At 39.7% G+C, this 21,047-nt stretch overlaps 1 protein-coding gene across 1 annotated transcript in view; it reads right to left on the bottom strand.

Moving 5' to 3' along the window:
• The window catches only part of TCERG1L (transcription elongation regulator 1 like), a 249,209-nt gene that overhangs the window by 8,549 nt on the left and 219,613 nt on the right, over positions 1-21,047 (bottom strand). Inside the window, exons 11-13 of the mRNA XM_006146995.2 lie at positions 18,795-18,808; positions 18,426-18,434; positions 3,989-4,078 (exon numbers count right to left, since the gene is read on the bottom strand). Coding sequence (XP_006147057.1) covers positions 3,989-4,078; positions 18,426-18,434; positions 18,795-18,808 — 113 coding nt within the window. The remainder of the gene's footprint in view (positions 1-3,988; positions 4,079-18,425; positions 18,435-18,794; positions 18,809-21,047) is intronic.

Here is a 21,047-nt window from a genome sequence, read left to right on the forward strand (position 1 = left end):
AAAAGAAAAAGAAAAACAAAACAAAACAAAACAAAACAAAAAAACCTCTCCAAAAAAAAAATAAATAAAAAACACGCTATGGCCTCTTGAAGACTCAGCAGCAAAGCAAAATGTTCACAATGACTTAAATTTTAGAATATGCACATACAAGGGGCCAGCAGGTGGCATGGTGGTTAAGGTCCCACATGGCCGACCACCATTCAAGTCCTGGACCTGGTGCCTTGCTTTCTCACTTTTTGTCTCTCACAATCTCTCTCTGCCCCTCATTGGTCAAATTAAAATTAATAAATAAAATTAAATAAAATAATTTCAAAAAAGAATATGCACATACAAGGGGACTTCAAAATATTCATGGAAATATGGCATTGAAGTACGGGTTTGTTTTGGTGCAAAAATATTCTTAATCCAATTAGAATTTTTTCATAATACGCATTTTTCTTGAACGTTTTTTAAGAATTCCCCCCCATACATTTAAGAAACAATGTGATTGGTTTATCCTACTTCAAGCCAAATAGTAATCTAAGTTCTCCAGTTGTCTAATAATTAAACTAGTTTTAAAAAGGTGAGCACAGGGCTATTAGCCAGATAAAAGCATATGACTTCATCATTAGCCAGAGTTTTGCTCTATTAATTTTAACTCTGGATAGAAAACCTGACTAGCTGTGGGGTCAGAATTGGAAAGAATTATCTGCTTCTCTAACAGCTTAGAATCATTTATCTATCTAATCAGATTTTTTTCCTCTTTCCTCTCCTTTTGCTCTGCTGCTTTATTTATGGTGCTATAATTTAATGTGGCAGGATTTTTTTTCCTCTTTTACAAATTAGACCAATTTTATCCAAAGTGGGGCATGACTTTTTAAAAGCAATAGCGTTGGTTATTATCTTGCTATTGTATGTCCCAGTGTAATAAAATGAAACACTATTTATTTGTTACCATAGAAACTGATCTGATTAGCACTCCCTCAACCCCAATTCTCTGTTTAGGCTTATTCTCCTTTCCTTTGCAGCCCCCTGGTAGAGGGGTAGTTTTAATTTTTGTACCATGAGTCTTAGCTTTTCCCACGAGAACATTGGGTAAGAGTAGGTCCCATACAAATTCTGTGTTTGATGCTTGCTTACTCAATTTATTCATAATAAAACTGTGCTTCTTTAATGGAGTCTAAATATTATTTCTTCCCTTAGTAAAACTCTAGTACCATTCTTATAAATGGCAACATTTCTCCAGTGATGTGGTTGCAAGCATTTAATCTGAGTACTCTCTGAATGCTGTGGAGCGTTGGCTGTTGTGTGACCTCCTCGCTTCTCTCCTTCATTTAACCTTCTGAGACCATGTTGAGTATATTAAGACAGGTCTGCATTTTCCACTGGGTGATATCACAGGGATGGTTGAAGGCTTTTTCCAAACAATGGATTCTTGGTGTAGGCTAACATTCCAGTCTGATACCACTAAAGAGAACATCTCTAGGTAAGGTCAGGATGTCTCAGCACAGGCAGGGCCAGGTAGGCACAGCCCCATCATGGTCGGTGCCTACTCTCTGACTATAACCTATAGAAGTCCAGCTTCTCTGTGCTCCCTTCAATGACTCTTGTGCAGGATGGTTATGTCTCACAGGTATCAGGAGAGCAGATTATGGTCCTCTGCCCATGAACTAATTCAATCTAGCAAGCAAACTAAGCCCCTTACTTTCCCATCCGTTCTAAGAAATACAACTTAATAATCAAACTGGAATCATTGGAAAAGGCTTAATCTTAAGGTAGACTTTACTTTTGGGAATAGGGGTGGTCATGGTTCTTCAATTATTTCTTCAATTTTCATTTACAGGGCTAATGGCCTCTAACAATATCCCTGACACAGAGAGAGAGAGAACAATTCAGTACAAGTATGATCTACACATTGCTTTTAGGCATCAGCCAGTTTGGGGCTCTTCACTACAGCCTAGTGTGATTCTATCATGTATGTGTTTTCATAGTTGAACTTTTAGATTTTTTTTTAGAGGTTTTTGCCTTAGGGCACATGCACTCACTGGAGATAGAGAGAGACAGAGACAAAGATAGGGAAAGTGAGAAATCACCCCTGAAGCAGGATGGCCATGCCACAATCCCTTCTCCTCCATTCTCTTCCCAGGATCCTGAGCATGCAAGCATATGCACTCAGCATGATTTTGAAGGCACCAGGTCCAGGACTCGAACCATAGTGGCCCTGTAGGAGTCCAGTGACATAACTGCTACACCATCTGTTGGTCTTGAACTTTTTAATTTTTAATATTACAATAAAAGGATGAAATTCTACCCATTATTAAAGTCTATAGTTATTTTTAGCTACAGAAAAAACATATATTAATGCTCTGACTTGGCTTCATCTACTGCAGCATTATTTTAAGCCATTGCTAGTTTGTTTTATGTATTTTTAAATGTTTCTTTCTGGAAAATGAAACTCAGCTAGGTGACAAAATATAATTAATTTCAAGTGTTTGAAAGGTCCAAACTCTGCATTCTAGTGTAGTCAACCCTAAGACCCCATCAAACCTTGCAACCCAGTCTCTGAGCTTGTTTGAGGAAGAGTTTCTAATTCTAGTGGGATTGGGGTGGTAGAGATGGGACTTGGTTACTATGGTGTGGATCCACATGACTGAGACTGCTTCGTTGTGCCTCATTTACATCATCTAGACATTTGCTTAAAGGAACTTCATGAACTGATAATGGAATTGAAAATAAAATTGCTATTTCCATACTGTTCATCTGATGCTTGACTAGGTTCTGCTGCCTGAAAATTCCAATGGATAGCATGCAAGCTCAAGAAAATAGAACTCCTTCTCTCTGAAATAACTCTTGTGGCTCTGGAAAAACTCTGTTTCCAGTGGTTGTTCTTGATGACCCACTTTCCATATGCTTCTTTTCTGAACTCAAAAGGCAAAGGGAGGGAATGATCTGGCTTCACACAGAGTCTGATTGGGATAAGAACCAGAGATGGAGAAATCTAGATCTCCCATCTCTTATCTCAGGGCCCTTCTCAGATGTGTTCCATGTACCACACATCCCAACTGGGCACAGAGGCTGTGCAAGCTAATGCCTTCATGCCATTAGTCCCTTCCTGGATATAACACACCCCTCTTGTCACTCAGTCAACACATTTGTCCTTCTATCTGTCTGTTTAATCCAGGAAACAGTTTTGGCTCAGTGATCTAATCCATTAGAAAGACAGGACAGATCTCTGTCAAGTCTTTCTATTAAATGGCCTCCAGGGGACCAGCAGTTAGAGTAATGGCTATGTCGCTGGACTCTCATTTAGTTGACCGCCGTTTGAGTCCCGGATCCGGCTGCTTAAACTCACGCCGGGCATGTGTGCGTGCGTGCCCAAGATCCCGAGAGAAGAATAGAGGAGAAGGGATTGCGGTGTGGCCATCCCCTCTGGGGGGTGATTTCTCGCTTTCTGTCTCTCTGTTTCTCTCTGTCTTTCTGGTGAGCGCACATGCCCTATAGCAAAAAAAAAAAACTCTCAAAAAAAAAAAATGACCTCCAGGAAATATTTTCTAATCTATTCCTTGCTTTTCTGAAACCTGATTATTATACCAGAGAGTAAGTATGTAAAACCTTAATGTCTTATGGAAAATGTCTTATTTTGCTATTATTACATAAGACCTAATCACTTAGTAATTTTAACATATTATTTTACAGTCATTTGGAATGTGGTTAATGTTCCAAAAAGTTTCATTTTTGTCTTTGGATATGGTTATTTTTCTTGTGGGGTCATGACAAAAAGGAACAGACAAGAACTATTCCGAGAATAACTTTCCTCTGTACTTTTAACTCTAGCTATTTACAAACTTACAAGCTACAGTACTCAGTCTATAGCCCCTCCACACTAATGAAATTACAAGCAGCAGGCATCTGCTCATCAGCAATGAAAAGATTCCCTTGGTCTCAGGATGAAGCAGTCATTTTAATGCTGTGTCTCTAGAGTTGTCATCTTGCCTTACCACGATGTTACCTGTTTTCGTTCCTCAGAGTTTAGCAGGAGATAGCGTGGGTCAAACACAATTTTATGTAATTCTTTCTCCCAGGTAGAAAACGCTGACACCTGAAGAAAGATATTCAATAGAGTTGCTTTTAGCATCTAATGCTGAGCCTGGAGTTGTACTGAAATGATCAATGGTATATATATAAAAAAAGAAACAGCATTAAGGTACAATGGATTCAGTGATGCAGTGTTGTATAAAAGTGTTAGACATGTCAGACTTTGTAAGAAAAATCAATAGTTAGAACATTAGAAAATTTAATTTCTAGACTCATAACACTATTACTTCCCTGGATATTGTTCAGATCTGTGCCCTTGATTCAAAGCCCTGAATATATCTGTGGAAGATCACATCTTGAAAAGAGAAATGATAGTTATAAAAATTTTCAGAATTCCACAGGCCATAACAGAGAGCAATGTCTTGCAAATGGCCTGAGTTTAGCATAAATTTCATTGATTTTTTAATAAACATTTGACTTTTTTCGATAAGTGATTTTAAAAGGTAAACAATTTTAATTTACCATACTTTTAGATTTATAGAAAATTTATAAGATTACAGAAATTTACCACATACCTCATATCCAGTTTCCCATATTGTTACCATTTTACATCAGCATGTTAGATTTTTCACCACTAATATCGATATGCTATTCTTAAGCAAAGCTTGCACTTTATGTTTCTTTATTTTTTGCCCAATTTTATTTTCATGTCCCAGGATTCCCTGTTGCATTTAGTTGTCATGTCACCTTGGGCTCTTCTAAACTGTGACAGTTTCTCAGACTTCACTTGTTTTTGATGACCTTGACTGTGTTTAAGGAGTGTGGGTAAGGCATATTGTCAAATTCCCCTCCACTGGGATTTGTCTGAGATTTTTCTCAAAATTAGATTGAGGGTATGAGTTTGAGGACCACAGAGCTAACATGTTATTTTCATCATATCTATATCAAGGCAACAAAACATCAACTTGATTTATCACTGTTGCTATTGACTTTGATCACCAGACTGAGATAGATTATCAGGTATCTCCATTGTACAGTTACTTTCCACCCCTTTCCTTACTGTACTCCTCAGAAGAAAGTTACCAGGTGCAACCCACACTTAAGGGGTTATATTATAGTTCCTGAGGACAGAATAGCTATTTAAGCTGCACAGAATTCTTCTGAGTGAGGTATTTGTCCATTTTTCCACATTTACTTTATTTAGCTGTTTATTTATACCACTATGGACTCATGGCTATTTGGGTCATACTTTGGATTGTAATCCAATACTAATTTAGTTATTTTGTTTGTTCAAATTATTCCAGCTTTGGCCATTGAGAGCTCTTTTGGTTAGCTCTTGTGTCTCTTTGACATCGAATTTTCATTTTTAAGCACTTCCTTATTTTCTGGTACTACAAGATGTTTCAGGAGAATCTTCTGTATTTCTTGCCTCAATTTTCACATCAGCCAATTCTCCAAGAAGCCTTGGTTCCCTTCACTGGAGAAGGGTTATTAGATATCAAAATCTGGGCAACGGAGGTGTTTGCTATTACTGAGATGTGGTTGTTCTAGACTCTCTCAGCTGATAGAACAAAGAGATGCTTAAGTCATATTAAAAATAATTTATTCACTTAAAAATTGACTATGGGAACCAGCAGATGGTATAATGGTTATGTCACTGGACTCACATCATCTACCATGGTTCAAGTCCCAGAGTTGGTGGCTTAAAACTCATGCTGGATGCATGTGTATGCATGCCCAAAATCCTGAGAGGAGAATGGAGGAGTAGGGATTACAGCATGGCTATCCCACCTATGGGAGGGGGAGATTTCTTGCTTTCTATATCTCTGTCTCTCTGGCAAGTACATGTGCCCTATAGCATAAATCTCTTATAAAACAAACAAACAAAAATTGACTACATATTGACTATGTCTTGGGCCCCAGGCTGGATTCTTAGGATATAGAGAAAGTAAATCAAAGTCCCTGATATCAGGAAGCCATGGTCAGAACTAATGGGCTCCTTAAAGGGCATTCACATCACATGAGAGACATGGCTACATACTAAGACATATCCCTAGACACAGATCAAGGGCATCCACTGTGGCTGGGAAGATTTCAAGAGTGTTGAGTATATTGGCATATGAATACTCACCAAGTCTTATAAAGATCCTGGAAAGATGCTCTAGGACCAGTTGTCTATGAGTGTTAAGGGTGGTATTTAGAAACTATGGGGAATGCAGGAATTGTAATGAATGAAACATACCTTAAGTGTAGGAGCCTATAGAAGAGCTAGAAAGAAGCAGGAGAGACAGGCACATGCAAAATAGTGCAAAGCCTATTTAGGAGTCTGGGCATTATCTCAACAGCAATGGGGGGGAAAATCAGATGTGATGTGAATTTCAGGAAGTCCACTTGGGATCTGGGCAGAGAATGAATTCGTAGGCAGCGTAGGGAGGAAAAGCCAATCATAAGTCTAGAAAAACAAAATCCTACTCATGATCTTAAAATATTCCTGGTAGAGGTACTATTTTAATAAACACATGTATTATTAGGCATAGAGTAACACATGCATTTTCTTAATTGATAATTTCTATTTTTCATAATCAAAATCAAAAACCTTTTGGTAATATCCATGAGCTGTCTGATGGGGTTGTCTGACCTAGAATCCACCAGGGATTTTCTTCATGTGAATGAGGACATAATAAAATGATGCTATATTATATGGATGGGAAGGTGGAGACTCTTCGTGAAAGTATCCAAGCAGAATGTTCCCATTTTTCTTTGATAAATCACATTTGACTACATAAGCATTTGGAGAAGTTTTGGAGAGAGGCTGAGGCCAACCTCAATCAGTCAATCAGAGGGACATGTGTCTGTATAGAGCCCAGAATGTTTGGCTCTATAGAGATGGCAGAGGAAAATTAGGAATTGGTGTCACATAGCTAAATGCACTAGTTTACTGAGAATTTTTAGATCTAGAGATAAATTCCAATAAATGCTTTTTTAAATAATGATAATAATGATATTGTCCCCAAAAGAATTTATAATCTATACTGAAGGCAAGTTAAGCCATTTCTACAAAGACTACAATTTACAATTAAACTGACTATGTCATATCACCATACAGCCATACTAAAGAATGCTCATGAAGTTCAAAAATGGACGAGAGTATAATGTTTGGGAGAGGGGAGGCCAGGGTGGGATGTGGCACAGAAGTTGGAGCTCAAGGGAAAGTTGTACAGTACTGTGTGAAATAAGGTTGTCTGCCTCCTTCTAGGTGGGGACAGCCCTGTGAGACAGAGCAAGTGTATAAGCATACACTTCGCACATGCTTATAAACTCCCAAAGGAGTTCTGATAGCTGTAGTGATAATGAATATTACAAATTGCTTCTGAGAAAAGGTCAACCTCCCAGGGCCTGTGTACCGCAGTTATATTGCCCAGTGCGTTCATTCTATATGAGAGACTGAATGTACACACACATATACATAAATTTACATGCATAAGCATACACATGTTCACATACATAAATGTAAGTGGTCTTCTAAAAGTTACTAAAAATGTCTATTGTAAACAAACAAGCAAAGAAACAAAAAATTCTTGGGCAGCTCTGTAGCAGAGTGGTTAAGTACTGTGTGTAGAAAGCCATATACCACATGATTGACTGTGTTTTTTTGGAAAGGTTTTCGCTATAGGGCACGTGTGCTCGCCAGAAAGACAAAGGGAGACACAGAGACAGAAAGTGAGAAATCACTCCCCAGAGGGGATGGCCACGCCACAATCCCTTCTCCTCTTGGGATCTTGGGCACACACACACAGGTGTCCGGTGTGAGTTTAAGCCGCTGGGTCCGGGACTCGAACCATGGTCGACTACGTGGGAGTCCAGTGACATAGCCATTACGCCAACTGCTGACCCCATGATTGACTGTGGTTTGAATCCCAGCCTGGCCAGTTTAAAAATACACTGAGAGTATATGTGTACATGCCCAGAATCCTGATGGGATGGAGAAGCTGAGGAAAGGGATTGTGGCATATCCATACCCCACTGGGGCAGGGGTAGGCTTCTCTTTCTCCTTTTCTCTCTCTGTCTAGTGAGGGCACATGATTTCTAGTAATTAAAATAAAAAACAAAAGTACCTATAAATTTCAAAACTTGCTGCACTAAAATAAATTCATACTTAAGTTCCATTTTTCCATGAGTTTTTTGAAGCCCTTTTGTACAAACATACACCCAAGTGCATGTATGTACACACATACAAAGGTGCACATGCCCAACACACACATGTGCACATGATACAAAGATGTGCACACACAGGCATACACAGATGTGTATTACATACATTTGCATGTGCTTACAAACAGGTATACACATATGTGCCCCTTTCCCCATCATCACCAGCAATAGTAAGGAAGACCAGTTTTGCTTAACACTACGGAAATAATGATCGTCAGTCAAGTAAACAGCAAGTTTAGTATCTCTCGCTTACACAGATAGGAAGCTATGTTGCAGGAAAGTTTTCCAGGTGGCTTTGGACTAACCCAGTTTTCCCCCTTTTCATTTCACAGTTCTCAAGAATAAAGTTGAATGTGCTGAAAATGCAACATCTGAGTTAAGGAAGAACTGGCTAAAATAGGTTCTGTTTTGTTCTGCCCCAACCGCCTATTGTCCCCAAAGCAGATGTCTTTCAAAACTTCAGCATAGCATGTCACATTACCCCAGGGTATAAAACTCTGGGCAGACTATTCTCTGGGGTCTTTCAGTGCAATGCACATGAGGCACACAAAGACGAGACTACCCCCTTCAGTGCAATTTTCCTGAACCTTGGTGGACTGACTTGCAATGAGTCTCAGGCTTCCATTGACTTCTGCTGTCTATATGTAGGTAATAAACACACTTCAAGTAATTTTTGTGCGTGGGTGTTCAGACAAGTTGGTAACCAGTGGACAGTGAATCTATTTCACATATGTTAGTTTTCAGAGCCATTCTCAGCTCCGAAAGGTTGCGTGCAATTTCCTGACACGGGCCTGTAGAGCAGTGTGCTTCTTCAAAGCTAGAAGAGAAATACTCTGCAGTTGGTTAAGGCTGAATCTTACAAAACAGTGTAACATCGTTATGAGAGCGACAGTCCATCTCCTTCACAGGTGGTGCCTCTACCAAGGAAGGGATTACTCAGGATGCCTACTTCTAGAGGTGGGAATTTTGGGAGTCAGCTTAGAATTCTGCCTCCACTGTAGGTTCCCAAGACTGATACATGTTATTGTCTTCATTTCTCAGCAGTTATATCTATTTGCTTCTTTTACCTAACACTTTGATTCTTTAGCATTTTACACATGATTGGTCCTTTAGTATCTGAATTCTTCAGTCAATTTTAGACTCTTTTCTGTAGAAATTCAGTCCTTTCTCTGTAGCTTGACTGTGTAATGCGTTGACTCTGTCCCCTTCCTCAGTTCTTTTCTGTGATCTTTACATTACCACTTGACAACCAGTAACTGTAATCCCATACAACATCTCAGCATTTCTGTCCACCATTTGGATAGATGACTCAGCAATGTCTGCCAATGTTAGTGCTAACTGTGGACTGAATACTTGTTTGTTTCTTTGTTTTTTTTTTTTAGGTTTGTTTGTTTGTTTGTTTGTTTTTTAATGGCCAGAAAGCAGATGCCTTGCTAGAAAGAGAGAAAGGAAGAATTCCCAAGTGGAGTGTAATCATGCTGCAATCCTTTGCCCTTCATTTCTTATCCCATCAGGATTTGGGGCACATGCACGCACATGTCCAGCCTGTTTTTCAAGCTGCTAGGGCTGGGATTTGAACCACAGGTGGCCTTGTAGCATCTGGTACCCTGTACAAAGGGCTAGCCAGCTGTGCTATGGGGCTAGCCAGGGAGTGAATACTTTTGACACTGTCATAAAGACAGTATTGTTAGCTTCTCACTGCACTTTCTTCATTAAATCCACTATTGGAGTGTCATAGTGACAGTTTGATCACCATGAGCTAGGCTGGGTTGTGCTCTTTCTTCCACTTTCAACTTCATGCCTCCAGAACTCTTTCTTGTCGCCCCAGAAATGCCTGTTACAGTTCCTCGTGGTTTCCTCATTAGTATCTGAGTTATTATCTTTTTCCTAATATTTCACAATAGTAGAAACCAAGGTTTTTGTTTGAAACACAGACATAGAGAATAAATCACAGAGGGAGATGTGATGTGGATACAGACCAGGGTGGCAGCTTCCAAATCTTAACAGACACCACCATAAAATGGAAACTTCTGTTCAGGCATCAACCTTCCTGGAAGCATCTGCTAACACACTAGTGTACACACACTAGTGTGGTGCTGTCTGAGCCTGCAGGTGTCTCTGCTGGAGAAGTGACAGGGGCAAGGAGAATGAAGTTCAAAAGGAAGACACTGGTATCCTCTGTATGGATACAAGAGTCAGGCCCTCGTTTTTCAACCAGTTTCTGCAGTTCCCTTAAAGAAAATAACCTTGTGGAAAATCCAAAATGTTTTCCAGATCAAATAGCAATATGACAAACTCACAGCTGTAGCATTTGACAATGGTCATCGTGTCCTGGACGAACACATGTTTTCTAATTCTCCTCCTTCCCCAGCACCATTTTCCCTAATGCACAGCCTGCAACTCCTGAGAATTTTAGTTCTTGGGCTACCAGACAGATCAATTATTCAGCAGGGCACTCAGGACTCTTGTTATCTGGCCCCAACTCCCTTCCAGATTTCACATGGTAGCTTTCTTGGTCAGTGAGGTATGTGCTGCTCCCACAAGAGTCCAACCTTCCTTTGATCATGTATATCAGGCTGTGCATATGATTCAGCTGGGAAGGGCCCTACCCTGCACAAAACAGCATATTCCCAAATCCTATAGCTGTTCCACTCCACCTGCTGTGGAAGGTGAGGGTTAACTTCTTTCAGAAGCATTGTGCTTCTCCCTACTAGAAGGTGACCAAGAGCTTGTGTGTAATGAATAAAAAAGTGGCTGGCCTCATAGTGAGCAGTTAGGTGCTGTACAGAGGAATCTTGATCCCACAGAGCCAACTAGGACTTGAGCTCCAGCCCTGGCAACTTGAAAAATACACTGTGTGCACGCATGCATGCTTAAGATCCTGAAAAGATCAAAAAATGGATTGAAAAGGATAGCAGCATGACCAAACCCCACTGAGAGGTGCCTTTTCTCTCTCTGTCTTGTGCACACACATGCTTCTTCAGGCATTTGACAAAATACAAACAGAACTATTACCGAATATGCTCAACATAATGTAATGCTCAATGATGAAGAAGAGGAATATGTGTATATGCTTGATTTAATTATTATGCAGTATATACGTGCCTTAAAAAATACTGTAGCCCACAATATATACACTGATTATATATAAATCAAAAATCATAATTTGAGAAAAAGAATTTTTTAAAAAGATGAAGAAAAAATATTACTCGGAGTGGTATTTATAAAACAAAACAAAAAACAGATCAAACTGGTTCCAACTTGAGCACTGACTTCACCAAAAGTCTCTCCAGAACTGAGGAAAAAAAGGATTTTCTGTTATTCCTGGGGATGACTCGGCTTTGAGAAAAATGGATTCAGTTTAAGTAAAGTGGTCTGAGAGAGCAAAACGACGGCTTGAAGGGGAGACAATCTAAGGTTCTGTCAACGCCTGACACCTGGCAACAGTCATCTCAGAGGCTCTTATGGTATGAACAGTTCTCAACAGGCAGGGAGTGACTGGGTTCCTGTTGTTAGCTGGGCTTCCTGAGGAAGCAGAGAACTGCTTCCGGTCTTTGAAATGTAAAGGCATATTTTTAGTTTTTTTTTTCAGTCTTTGGATCACAGAAAAGGCCACAGGTCCTAACAGCCAGAAAAAAAAAAGAAGGAACTTAGCACAAGGAAAGCTCCTGCCAAGTCTTGAGTTGGAGGATAGATCCACAAACTTGAGAAGGCTCTGTAGGCAAGGAAAAGCAGTTCTAGCATTCTTGGAGGGATGAAGGGGTCACCTGGACTTCTGCTCTGATGCCCCTCTGTGGGACCAGTTGGTCATTGCTCCTGCATACTTGTAGAAGTGTATGTCTGTCTGTCTGCACCATCTACCCTCTGCCTATTCTTGGTGCTCCATGCTTTATGCTTTCTCAGAGTGTCTCAGAGAGAGCAGTTGCCTCTCAGCTGGATTATACAGAGCTGAGTCTTAACAGGTCTCTTGTATATGGCTAATTTCCTTCTCAAACACAAATCCAGTTACTTCAGAAACTAACTTTTTGACCAAATTTGATTATCAAGCAAAATGTATTTACTCTCTGACTTCTTTGGTATGTTAAAGTGGCAATATTAACCCCAGAGCCTGGGGATCAGCAGATGGTGTGATGGTTCCATCACTGGATTCCCACGTAGTCAACCATGGTTCGAGTCCCAGGTCTGATGGCTTAAAACTCACTTCCGGCCACATGTACGTGCGTGCCCAAAATCCGCAGAGGAGAATGGAGAAGAAGGGATTGTGGCATGATCATCTCCTCAGGGAGTGATTTCACACTTTCTATCTCTCTGTCTCTCCAGTGAGCAAACGTTATAGCATGAACTATTCATCAAATTAGAGGTTTTTTTTTTTTTCCCTCTGATTTTAATGACGGCAAACATTTACAGAAAGGAGCAATCTATCACAATTATACTCATCTCTTTGTGAAAATGCAGCTGGACCTTTGAAATACTATCACAGTTTTCTCTCTTCTTCAGTCCGTGGTCCACGTGCAGAGATAGTGACATGATTAGTTATCCTGGTCCCTTTGTAGGGTTTATTAATATAAATAAATAAGTAAAACCCTTAATAATGTTATATCATGTGTTGTGTTAAAAACATAAGGATAGGGAAAACAGAGAAGCAAGACTTCTTAAAGGTGTGTGCAAGTAGCTTGTTTTAACAGCTGCATAAGAAAGAGTCTCACAACTGAAAGTTATTGCCTGATCCTGTTGGTCCCTGGCCATTGGCATATGTTCTCACTCTCCCATTCTTTCTTCCCCAGAGCATGCAGGAAGCTGATGGCCAATGGGGGTGCAGAAGTCCTTTCTCCTCTGGAGAGGAGGTGAGGCTCTGAAGCAGCACTGTGACCACTAGAGGTAAGTGGAGGTGATGGTTACTCAGTTAGCATTCCAGTGACTACACAAAATTAATTCAAAATTGTCCATTAGACCTGAGCCTCTACCTCTAATTCCAGGGAATGGATGATGAAGACTTTGGCCATTAGACTTGTCTCCAAGCTTGCCCAGGTTTGCCTGCATGGCTTTTCCAGTTCTGGCTTACATGCCACTCCAGCATGCCCCATCCCAACAGTGCTCACCTGGCCCCTCCTAAGCTCAGATCTTCTTACCCCAATTCCATTGACTGCCCTGAAGATGAGACCATTGTTGTCACCATAGATCTCCTAATGCAGCCTCATGCCAAGGGCGTGGGTACAGAGAGTGCATCTGGGACATGATTCCAGGCTGTACTGGAAACTAACACATGGAAAGAAAAAAATCCAACGATGGTGTTTAAATGAGCAGGGGGTCACTGAAGGCCACTGGGCTAAGTGGAAGACTCATGTAGGACCAGCCCAGACCTGCTTGAATTTTTTTCCACCAAGAATGGGCATGTGGGGGTGTTACTCAGAGACCATACCTCATTGTTTGAGGGCTCCCCTTGGCTGTGTTAAATCTTTAGCACTTAGAGGTGAGAGCAGTCAGCATATGCAAAATTCTTGTGAGTCCAGGTAAACCTAGGTGAACCTAGGTGAACTGCAGATGAACCAAAAATTGAGCCAAGGGCCATGGCTAGAGTTTTTAGCAGCATGCCTGAGCCACCCTGACACTGGGACACATGACTCCTACTCTAGTGCTCATAGTATTTTACCAATTTCAGCTTTCATTTTTTATTTTATAAATACATTTTACACTATTATTTTACAATATAGTCAGTTGACTTCATTTACTTTTGAGAGTTATTTTTATATTTGAGGTACTTAAACTTCCATTACAGAAATTAGAATAGGCAGCCCACACTTCCTCAAGGGCATCACCATGATGATAACTTGGTCTAATCACTACTAGATAGGCGTTTATAATGACACCTGAAAGAGCCAAATGGCTGAAGCCATGGGAAACTAAGGGGAACCACAACACAGAAGCTGGGAGAAAGCACAAATCAAAGGAAAAGAATAATGCCATTTTAAATAATAAATAGTAAATATTTAAACTTCTTACTATTCAATGCCGGTAGAGTGTGCTGGCAAAACAAATTCTCAGGAACTCTCAAACATTGCTAATGAGAGAATAACTTGAGTTAAAACAACTTTCTCAAAAGCAATTTGGTAATGTAGGTCAAATATTTATATTCTGTATAAAACAAATCCTATGCATACACACACACATGCAAGTTCACATAGCAATATAATCATCCGAGTATTACTTATAATAGCAAAATTAAGAAATATACTAAATTAATTGAAATGAGAAATTTTTGAACTGACAATGACTCAAATATATGCCTTTATTAAAGTGTTTTCTAAGAGTTTATTTAAATATTTTTAAAAATACTAATGCAGGGCCAGCAAATTGTTTAGTGATTATGTCACTGAACTCCTACATGGTCAACTTTGGTTCAAGTTCCAAACCAGGTGCTTGACAATCATTCTGGGTGTGTGTGTGTGCATGCCCAAGACCCTGCAAGGTGAATAGAGAAGAGCTTGCAGCATGACTATACCCCACCCCCAGGGATGTTTTACTTTCCCTCTCTTCATTCCTGTTTGAATCTCTCTCCAGCAAGCACACATGCCCTAAGGCAAAAGCCTCTAATACATATATATATTTAAGGAGAGAAAGTAATAGCCAAACTTATAAATTAGATTGAATCTTAGAAAATTGACTATATTAAACAAATAATTGGTTCAACCAGGTTCAATTGCAGGTCAATATTGGTTATAATAAAAATTTTTATTTCTGATTTTTAAATTTATTTTTAGAAACAATACTGAAAAGAAATATACCTTATTAATGACAATAATTATTTTCTAGGGTAGGATTTTGAGCATTTCTTAGAATAATATTCTTTATGGTTTGCAAATTTTCTATAATAAACATGCATTATTTTTTAAAAGAATTATTTTATTTAACTTTACTTAATTATTATCATCATTATTATTTTCCAGTTTGATCAGAGAGAGAGAGAGAGAGAGAAGAAGTGAGAAAGCAAGCCACCAGGTCTGAGACTTGGTGGGAGTCCAGTGCCTTTAACCACCATGCCACTTGCCAGCCCCCATGCATTACTTTCATACACAATTTTATTTATATTTTATTAGCAATGTTTTTATACGCCTTAAGAGATTTCAAAGAATTGCCATAGGGATATGCAACAGATAGTTTTCCCCATGGAACCTCAGAGAAACAGCTCAGCACAGAGAGCACAGAACTCAGGAACTGTACAACTCAAGCTCCCTCATCTGCATGACCATCTTACCTGTGATGATTGACAACTGATCCCTTTATGAAAATGCTCTGGTTGGGGTTCCTGTCAAAGTTCTAGAGAGGCAATGCTGTTTATGTGACCGAGGGGAGGGAAGGGGCACCAAATATTACCATGGATGTGAATGGGGATTGATATAAAAGAACAGAGTAAGACTACCATTCCTGTTACTTGGGAGGAGGTGCCCACTGCTCCATTAGCTAGAGGATCCCTAATGGAAAGTATCTGTCTCATTCATACCTTCTTACCAACAACCTTGTAATCAGTGTGTTAGTGCAGTAGAGACCACTGTCGCCCGTGGCCAGATTGACATGAGCTGCCGTCTATGAATTCCTTATTCTAACACAGATATGGATTCAAACCTCAGGGGCTCTACTATGTAGCTGACCACAGTGTCAGCAAGTATCCCTGAGGCTGATCTCTGCTGGAAAGTTGGCTAAATGTCACCCATAGAGGAATCCCTGAGAGGTCCCAAAGTGTACCCCCTTGAGTCCCTGAATGAAGATCTATTACTCCAAAAAAATCCTCTTCTTTCTTGACGCTTAGGTAAACATTATGTTTCCTAAAGATTATTTGCAGAAGGAAAATGTGTTCCATAAAATGTTATAATGCATTTACTTAAATAAGCAGAATTATATCAGCTGGACAAATACACAGTGTATTCATGCTGGGACAATTCATTTTTCAAGCTGTAATAATGTACAGTGATTGGATGTATAAAATAATAATAATAAAATGTAATATGCTATTCAATTAAACCTTCATCTTTAAAGATTGAAATTTGTAAAGAAAATTCCATTTGCTTCATTGTAGTTTATACTAGTAAAAAACAAACAAATTGCCATTAAACAGTCACTTGCATACTACAAAACCACAAAACCAACATCCTTCTGCCCTAATTCATAATTCTCATGGAACAGCCCAAACTCTTGCCTTTCTAAATTACTTAAAATCCCTGGGACCTAACTCTATCATTCCTTAAGTATATGAATTTCCAAAGTATTGAACAAATGTAATAAAAACTCTTATTAATCACTCAGTCCATGAAAAAGTGACCTTACTTTGACTCATTTTTTTAGATAATAGGAATCTTATGAGTTCAGCTATCAAATTCTCATGAGAGAGGAAAGTCATAAAATGGTGGCATTGCTTTATGATATTAGCAGTAAATTTGGATTGATTTTTTTCTATTCATGAACTGTGTGTGGATTTCTCCTCAGAACTCTCATAAGATAAGGGTATAGGCTTCACCCAGACTCTTTTCTTTTAGGGCAAACACATAGCACTAAAGTTGTTGCTTCACACTTTGATGTTGTTACTGATTTTCATGTAAGTATCTCAGAATTAAAGGCTGAAATGAATCACTCACCCTCAAGGAAGAAAAATGCACTGAACATTTCATTAGAAAAATCTCTCAACCAAGATCATTTGGATAAATCCAAGAGAATGTATAAAGTGAGCACACCAGCATTCTTGCAGTGGGAAGGAAAGGTGTACCTCTCAGTCAACACTAATCTCCTAGGAAGGTGAGTTTAAAACTGTTTTGGTAAATTGGAACTGTTTGGTTTTCAAAACAAAGAGATGGAAAACTAAGACATTATTAAGATGAAATTAATTTTTATTTTACATTGCTTGAATGTTTATAATGCCAAACTGTTTCACTGAAGATCAATCACAGTTCCTACCAGGTAATTCAACTGAACCAAAGTGGCCAGATCTAGAATCTCAGAATTACATATATTTCTATAATGTCCTTGCAACAGGACATGGTAAATAGCAGAGTTTCCTGCCTTTGAGTCTGACAGCTAATGAGAATGCTGTGAAAACACTCAGGAGCATCTACCCCACCTGGCTTCCAGAGCAGAGGAATTCCAGGATAGGTAGCTTTGCAAGGAGAATGATCTGTTGTATCATAATGCTCACATGAATAATCCATAAATCCTATCCTATAGCTGCATTGTAGGAACAGGGGTAGAGGGAAAAGAAAAGTAAACCATAGTTAATACCAGAAGATAAACCCTTTTGTCACTTGCTTATGGGTTCCTCTGAGACCAGTTCTGTGCCCTGAATCTGGAGGGCCCATGAACAACATGCAAGCAGCATCAACATGGACACCAAGGAAATTCCAGGGAACTCATCAACCACCTACTAGGCACCAGAACTCCAGCTGGACTCTGGTAATCTTAAAAGACAAATGATGTTGGAAAGTCCTGCCACTCCAGGAGCCTGATCAGGCAAGACAACTTGGATAATGTGGCAAGGACAGGAGAGTGACATGTAGCATCATATGGCAGCTAGGGAAGGGCCTTGGTGGGGTTGGGAAGGGACAGAAAGAGACTTCTTGGAAGGATTCTATCACATAGTTTTGTAATGTACTTGTCTTGGCATCCACGTTTAGGCCTGACATGAGTTATGTAAAACCCAGTTGTAACCCATCACCCTTGATCTAACTAAAACTTCCTTTCCCCATTGGTTGTGGGTGAGAGAGCCCACTTGTTCCTCGTCTTACTGTCCCCAAACCCAACATACCTCACAGCTGCTGACCACAATACAATCTATCAGCACTAAAGTCATGTAAATAAGTTCTCTCTTTTTTATTAATACTTAATTTTATTTACCATTGTTATTATTTTTCCATTTGCTATCAGACACATGTGCTCACCATAGAGAGACAGAGATAGAGTTTTGTACATATTTTTTAAAAAAATAATTATTTATTTTATTTTATTTATTAGTAGTATTTTTTAACTTGCTATAGTCATCAGAGAGACACAGACAGAGAGAGAAAGTGAGAAAGCAAGCCACCAGGTTTGGCACTCAAACTGTGGTTGGCCATGTGGAAATGTCCAACATCCTAACTACCATACACCTGCTGGCCCCCTGTGTGAATTTCCTTTAAACTAGCCAATATACAATCCCCATGGATGGCCTAAAGGATAACCCCATGGTCCTTAAAAGGTCTAGTCCACAAATCTCTCTTACTTACTTTCCATCTGCTGATTGAGCACCTTGCTGTCTATTACTTTTACATAGGTTCACTTGATTACTCTTTTTTTTTTTTCTTTTTGGAGAGGTTTTTGCTATAGGGTGCTCACCAGAAACAGAAAGACAGAGAGAGACAGAGAGACAGAAAGCAAGAAATCACCACCACCCCCCGGGACCCATGGCCACACCGCAATCCCTTCTCCTCCATTCTCCCCTCGGGATCTTGGGCATACATGCACATGCGCCTGGCATGAGTTTAAGCCACTAGGTCCAGGACTCGAACCATGGTCGACTACATGGGAGTCCAGCAATATTGTCATTACACTAACTGCTGGTCCCCTCTTCTTCTACCATGGGCCAATGGGTAATTAAACTGCTTCTTTTATTTCATGTGTTTTGTTGAGTTGCTGCCTATGTGTCTCACCTGACTGACATGCCTGAACCTAACTCTCTTCCTGGTCAGGGTTCTTCTAGAGTGCAGATATCTCAGTAGGAATAAACTGGACACAGGTCAGATGAGAGCCACAACGGAGACTGCTAGTATAAACAAGTATCCTGTGAGAGAGACACCTGGTCACAGGTCACTTAGGCATTATGCCGTCCACCAGGATAAAGAAATATCCGTAAAGTGCATACCACAAATACCCATAAATACCTCCCCTGGATCCTCTTCAGGACAGGTCTGGATTTATAGCCACTTTCCAGGAACAAATTTTAAGAAAATACAACAAAGAGTGGAAGGCCAGTGGGAGACCCTGAGGTCAGATGGTGGGTGAGTCAGGGAAGAGTAGACACCAACAGGGGGGACCAAGTGAGGACTCTGGGTCCCCTCTGAGACGAGGAGACTAGTCTGATAGCCCCAGAATAAGCAACGCTGTTGGGATATAAAGATGACATCTAAATATCAGTGAACACATTGTTGACACCATGCTGAATGCTCGGAGGGTGGGAACACAGACAGCAGATCCTTCCTCCTACTGTAGGAGCAAGGCACTCCTAGAAAGGTAGCGCAGCACTAAACACACACCCTCTTACTCTTCCTGTTTTTTTCTTCATCTTTCCTGTGTGTGTCTTGTGTGTTAGTAGGCAGTAGGAGCATTTAAATGTTTTATTTACATATCTTTGGAGTAGTAGAGGAGAAAGCTAATTAAAGGCAAAACAGTGGATATGAAAAGGTAACCCATAGTGTACAGTGTGGCTTAACTGCCTCTTTCAACCTGTAGTACAAAGGGTCTTTGAGTGGCCTGGCAGGGAACACAAGTGTGGGCAAGAGAAAGACACAGGCTATCAGAATTGGCTGTACCCAAATCATCTGTATGGCAAAGAAAAAAAAATTTAAGTGGTGGTTGCATAGGGAGGAAGAGACTGCATACAACCCTGCTGGAAAATAAAATTTTAGTCTAATAACATAGTTTTTTAAAATCCTTTTTTAAAAAAACAAACAAACATGCTATGCATCCCTTCCAGGGACTATTCTTGTATGTGTGCATCTATAGCATGGTCTTTGTACATTTCTGGGTTACTTAGCATATATTAATTTAGGCTTGACACATTGTACTGTAGTTAGGAGTTCATGAGTCCACTTTTAGTTTTCAAAGCCAAAGACAGTATTTTATTTTTGAATGAATGACTGAATAAAGAGATGCAGACATTCACATTCGAGATATGAAAAAGTGCAGTCTTCCATGGAGATTGGAAAAAATTCCTTCTTACTTAGAATTCTTATGGTTAGATAAATAAAAAAGAAGAGGAACATTTAACAGACACAGGAACGAAGCGGTATCTGTTGATGATTATGTATATAATGTCTGTGACTTAACCGATGTGCACCGTTCATGCTGGAAAAAACAATTTTGTATGCTGTAAAAATGTAGAGTGATTCAATGCAAATGTTTAAAAAGCAATAATAATAAAAAAAGAAAAGAAATAAAGAAATAAAAATTTCCAAAACAACAAAAAGAAAGAAAGAATTCTTATGAGCTAGGACAAGCTAGGCTTTTCCTTTTTCCTCCTGCTATTCAGGGTTTAGCCTACCCCTGGGGCCAGCATCCCAGCCCTAACTCAGAGAGTCCTGCTCAGGCTGCTCTGTTCTGTGGAGACACAAGTCTTTACACAGCATTGTACTTACTCTGGTCTCTACTGACCCTGCACCTCAGCAACTGGCTGAACCTGCTGCTCAGAGGACCCAGCCCAGGAAATAGCCTGGGATTAGGTGCTAACTACAGAGTGAATTTACTTTTGAATTCATAAGACCATTTACAATATTCATTATGATTATCATCACACACAGGTTCCATTACTACCTTCTGTATTCAATCTCATTTTGTGAAGAAATCCAGCTGGGCTGAAGTGTTGTATCTGGCTCACCCAAAAACCATAGCGGGTAATAAAAGCCGTTGGAAGGAGATTCAAATACAGAATGTTTCTCCCCGCTAAATTGAAAATGAGATTTTGAAGTCAGCTACAATTAAGATACCCAAACTTTATTGTAAAATAGCCCCATTAATCCACAGGTGTGGGAGTCCCTGCTCTAGTAAAATAACCCCAGTGCGCTGTTGCTCTCTGAGATCTGAGCACC

Source organism: Tupaia chinensis, unplaced genomic scaffold (genome assembly GCF_000334495.1).
Source record: "Tupaia chinensis unplaced genomic scaffold, TupChi_1.0 Scaffold000197_1, whole genome shotgun sequence".
Taxonomy (NCBI): domain Eukaryota; kingdom Metazoa; phylum Chordata; class Mammalia; order Scandentia; family Tupaiidae; genus Tupaia; species Tupaia belangeri.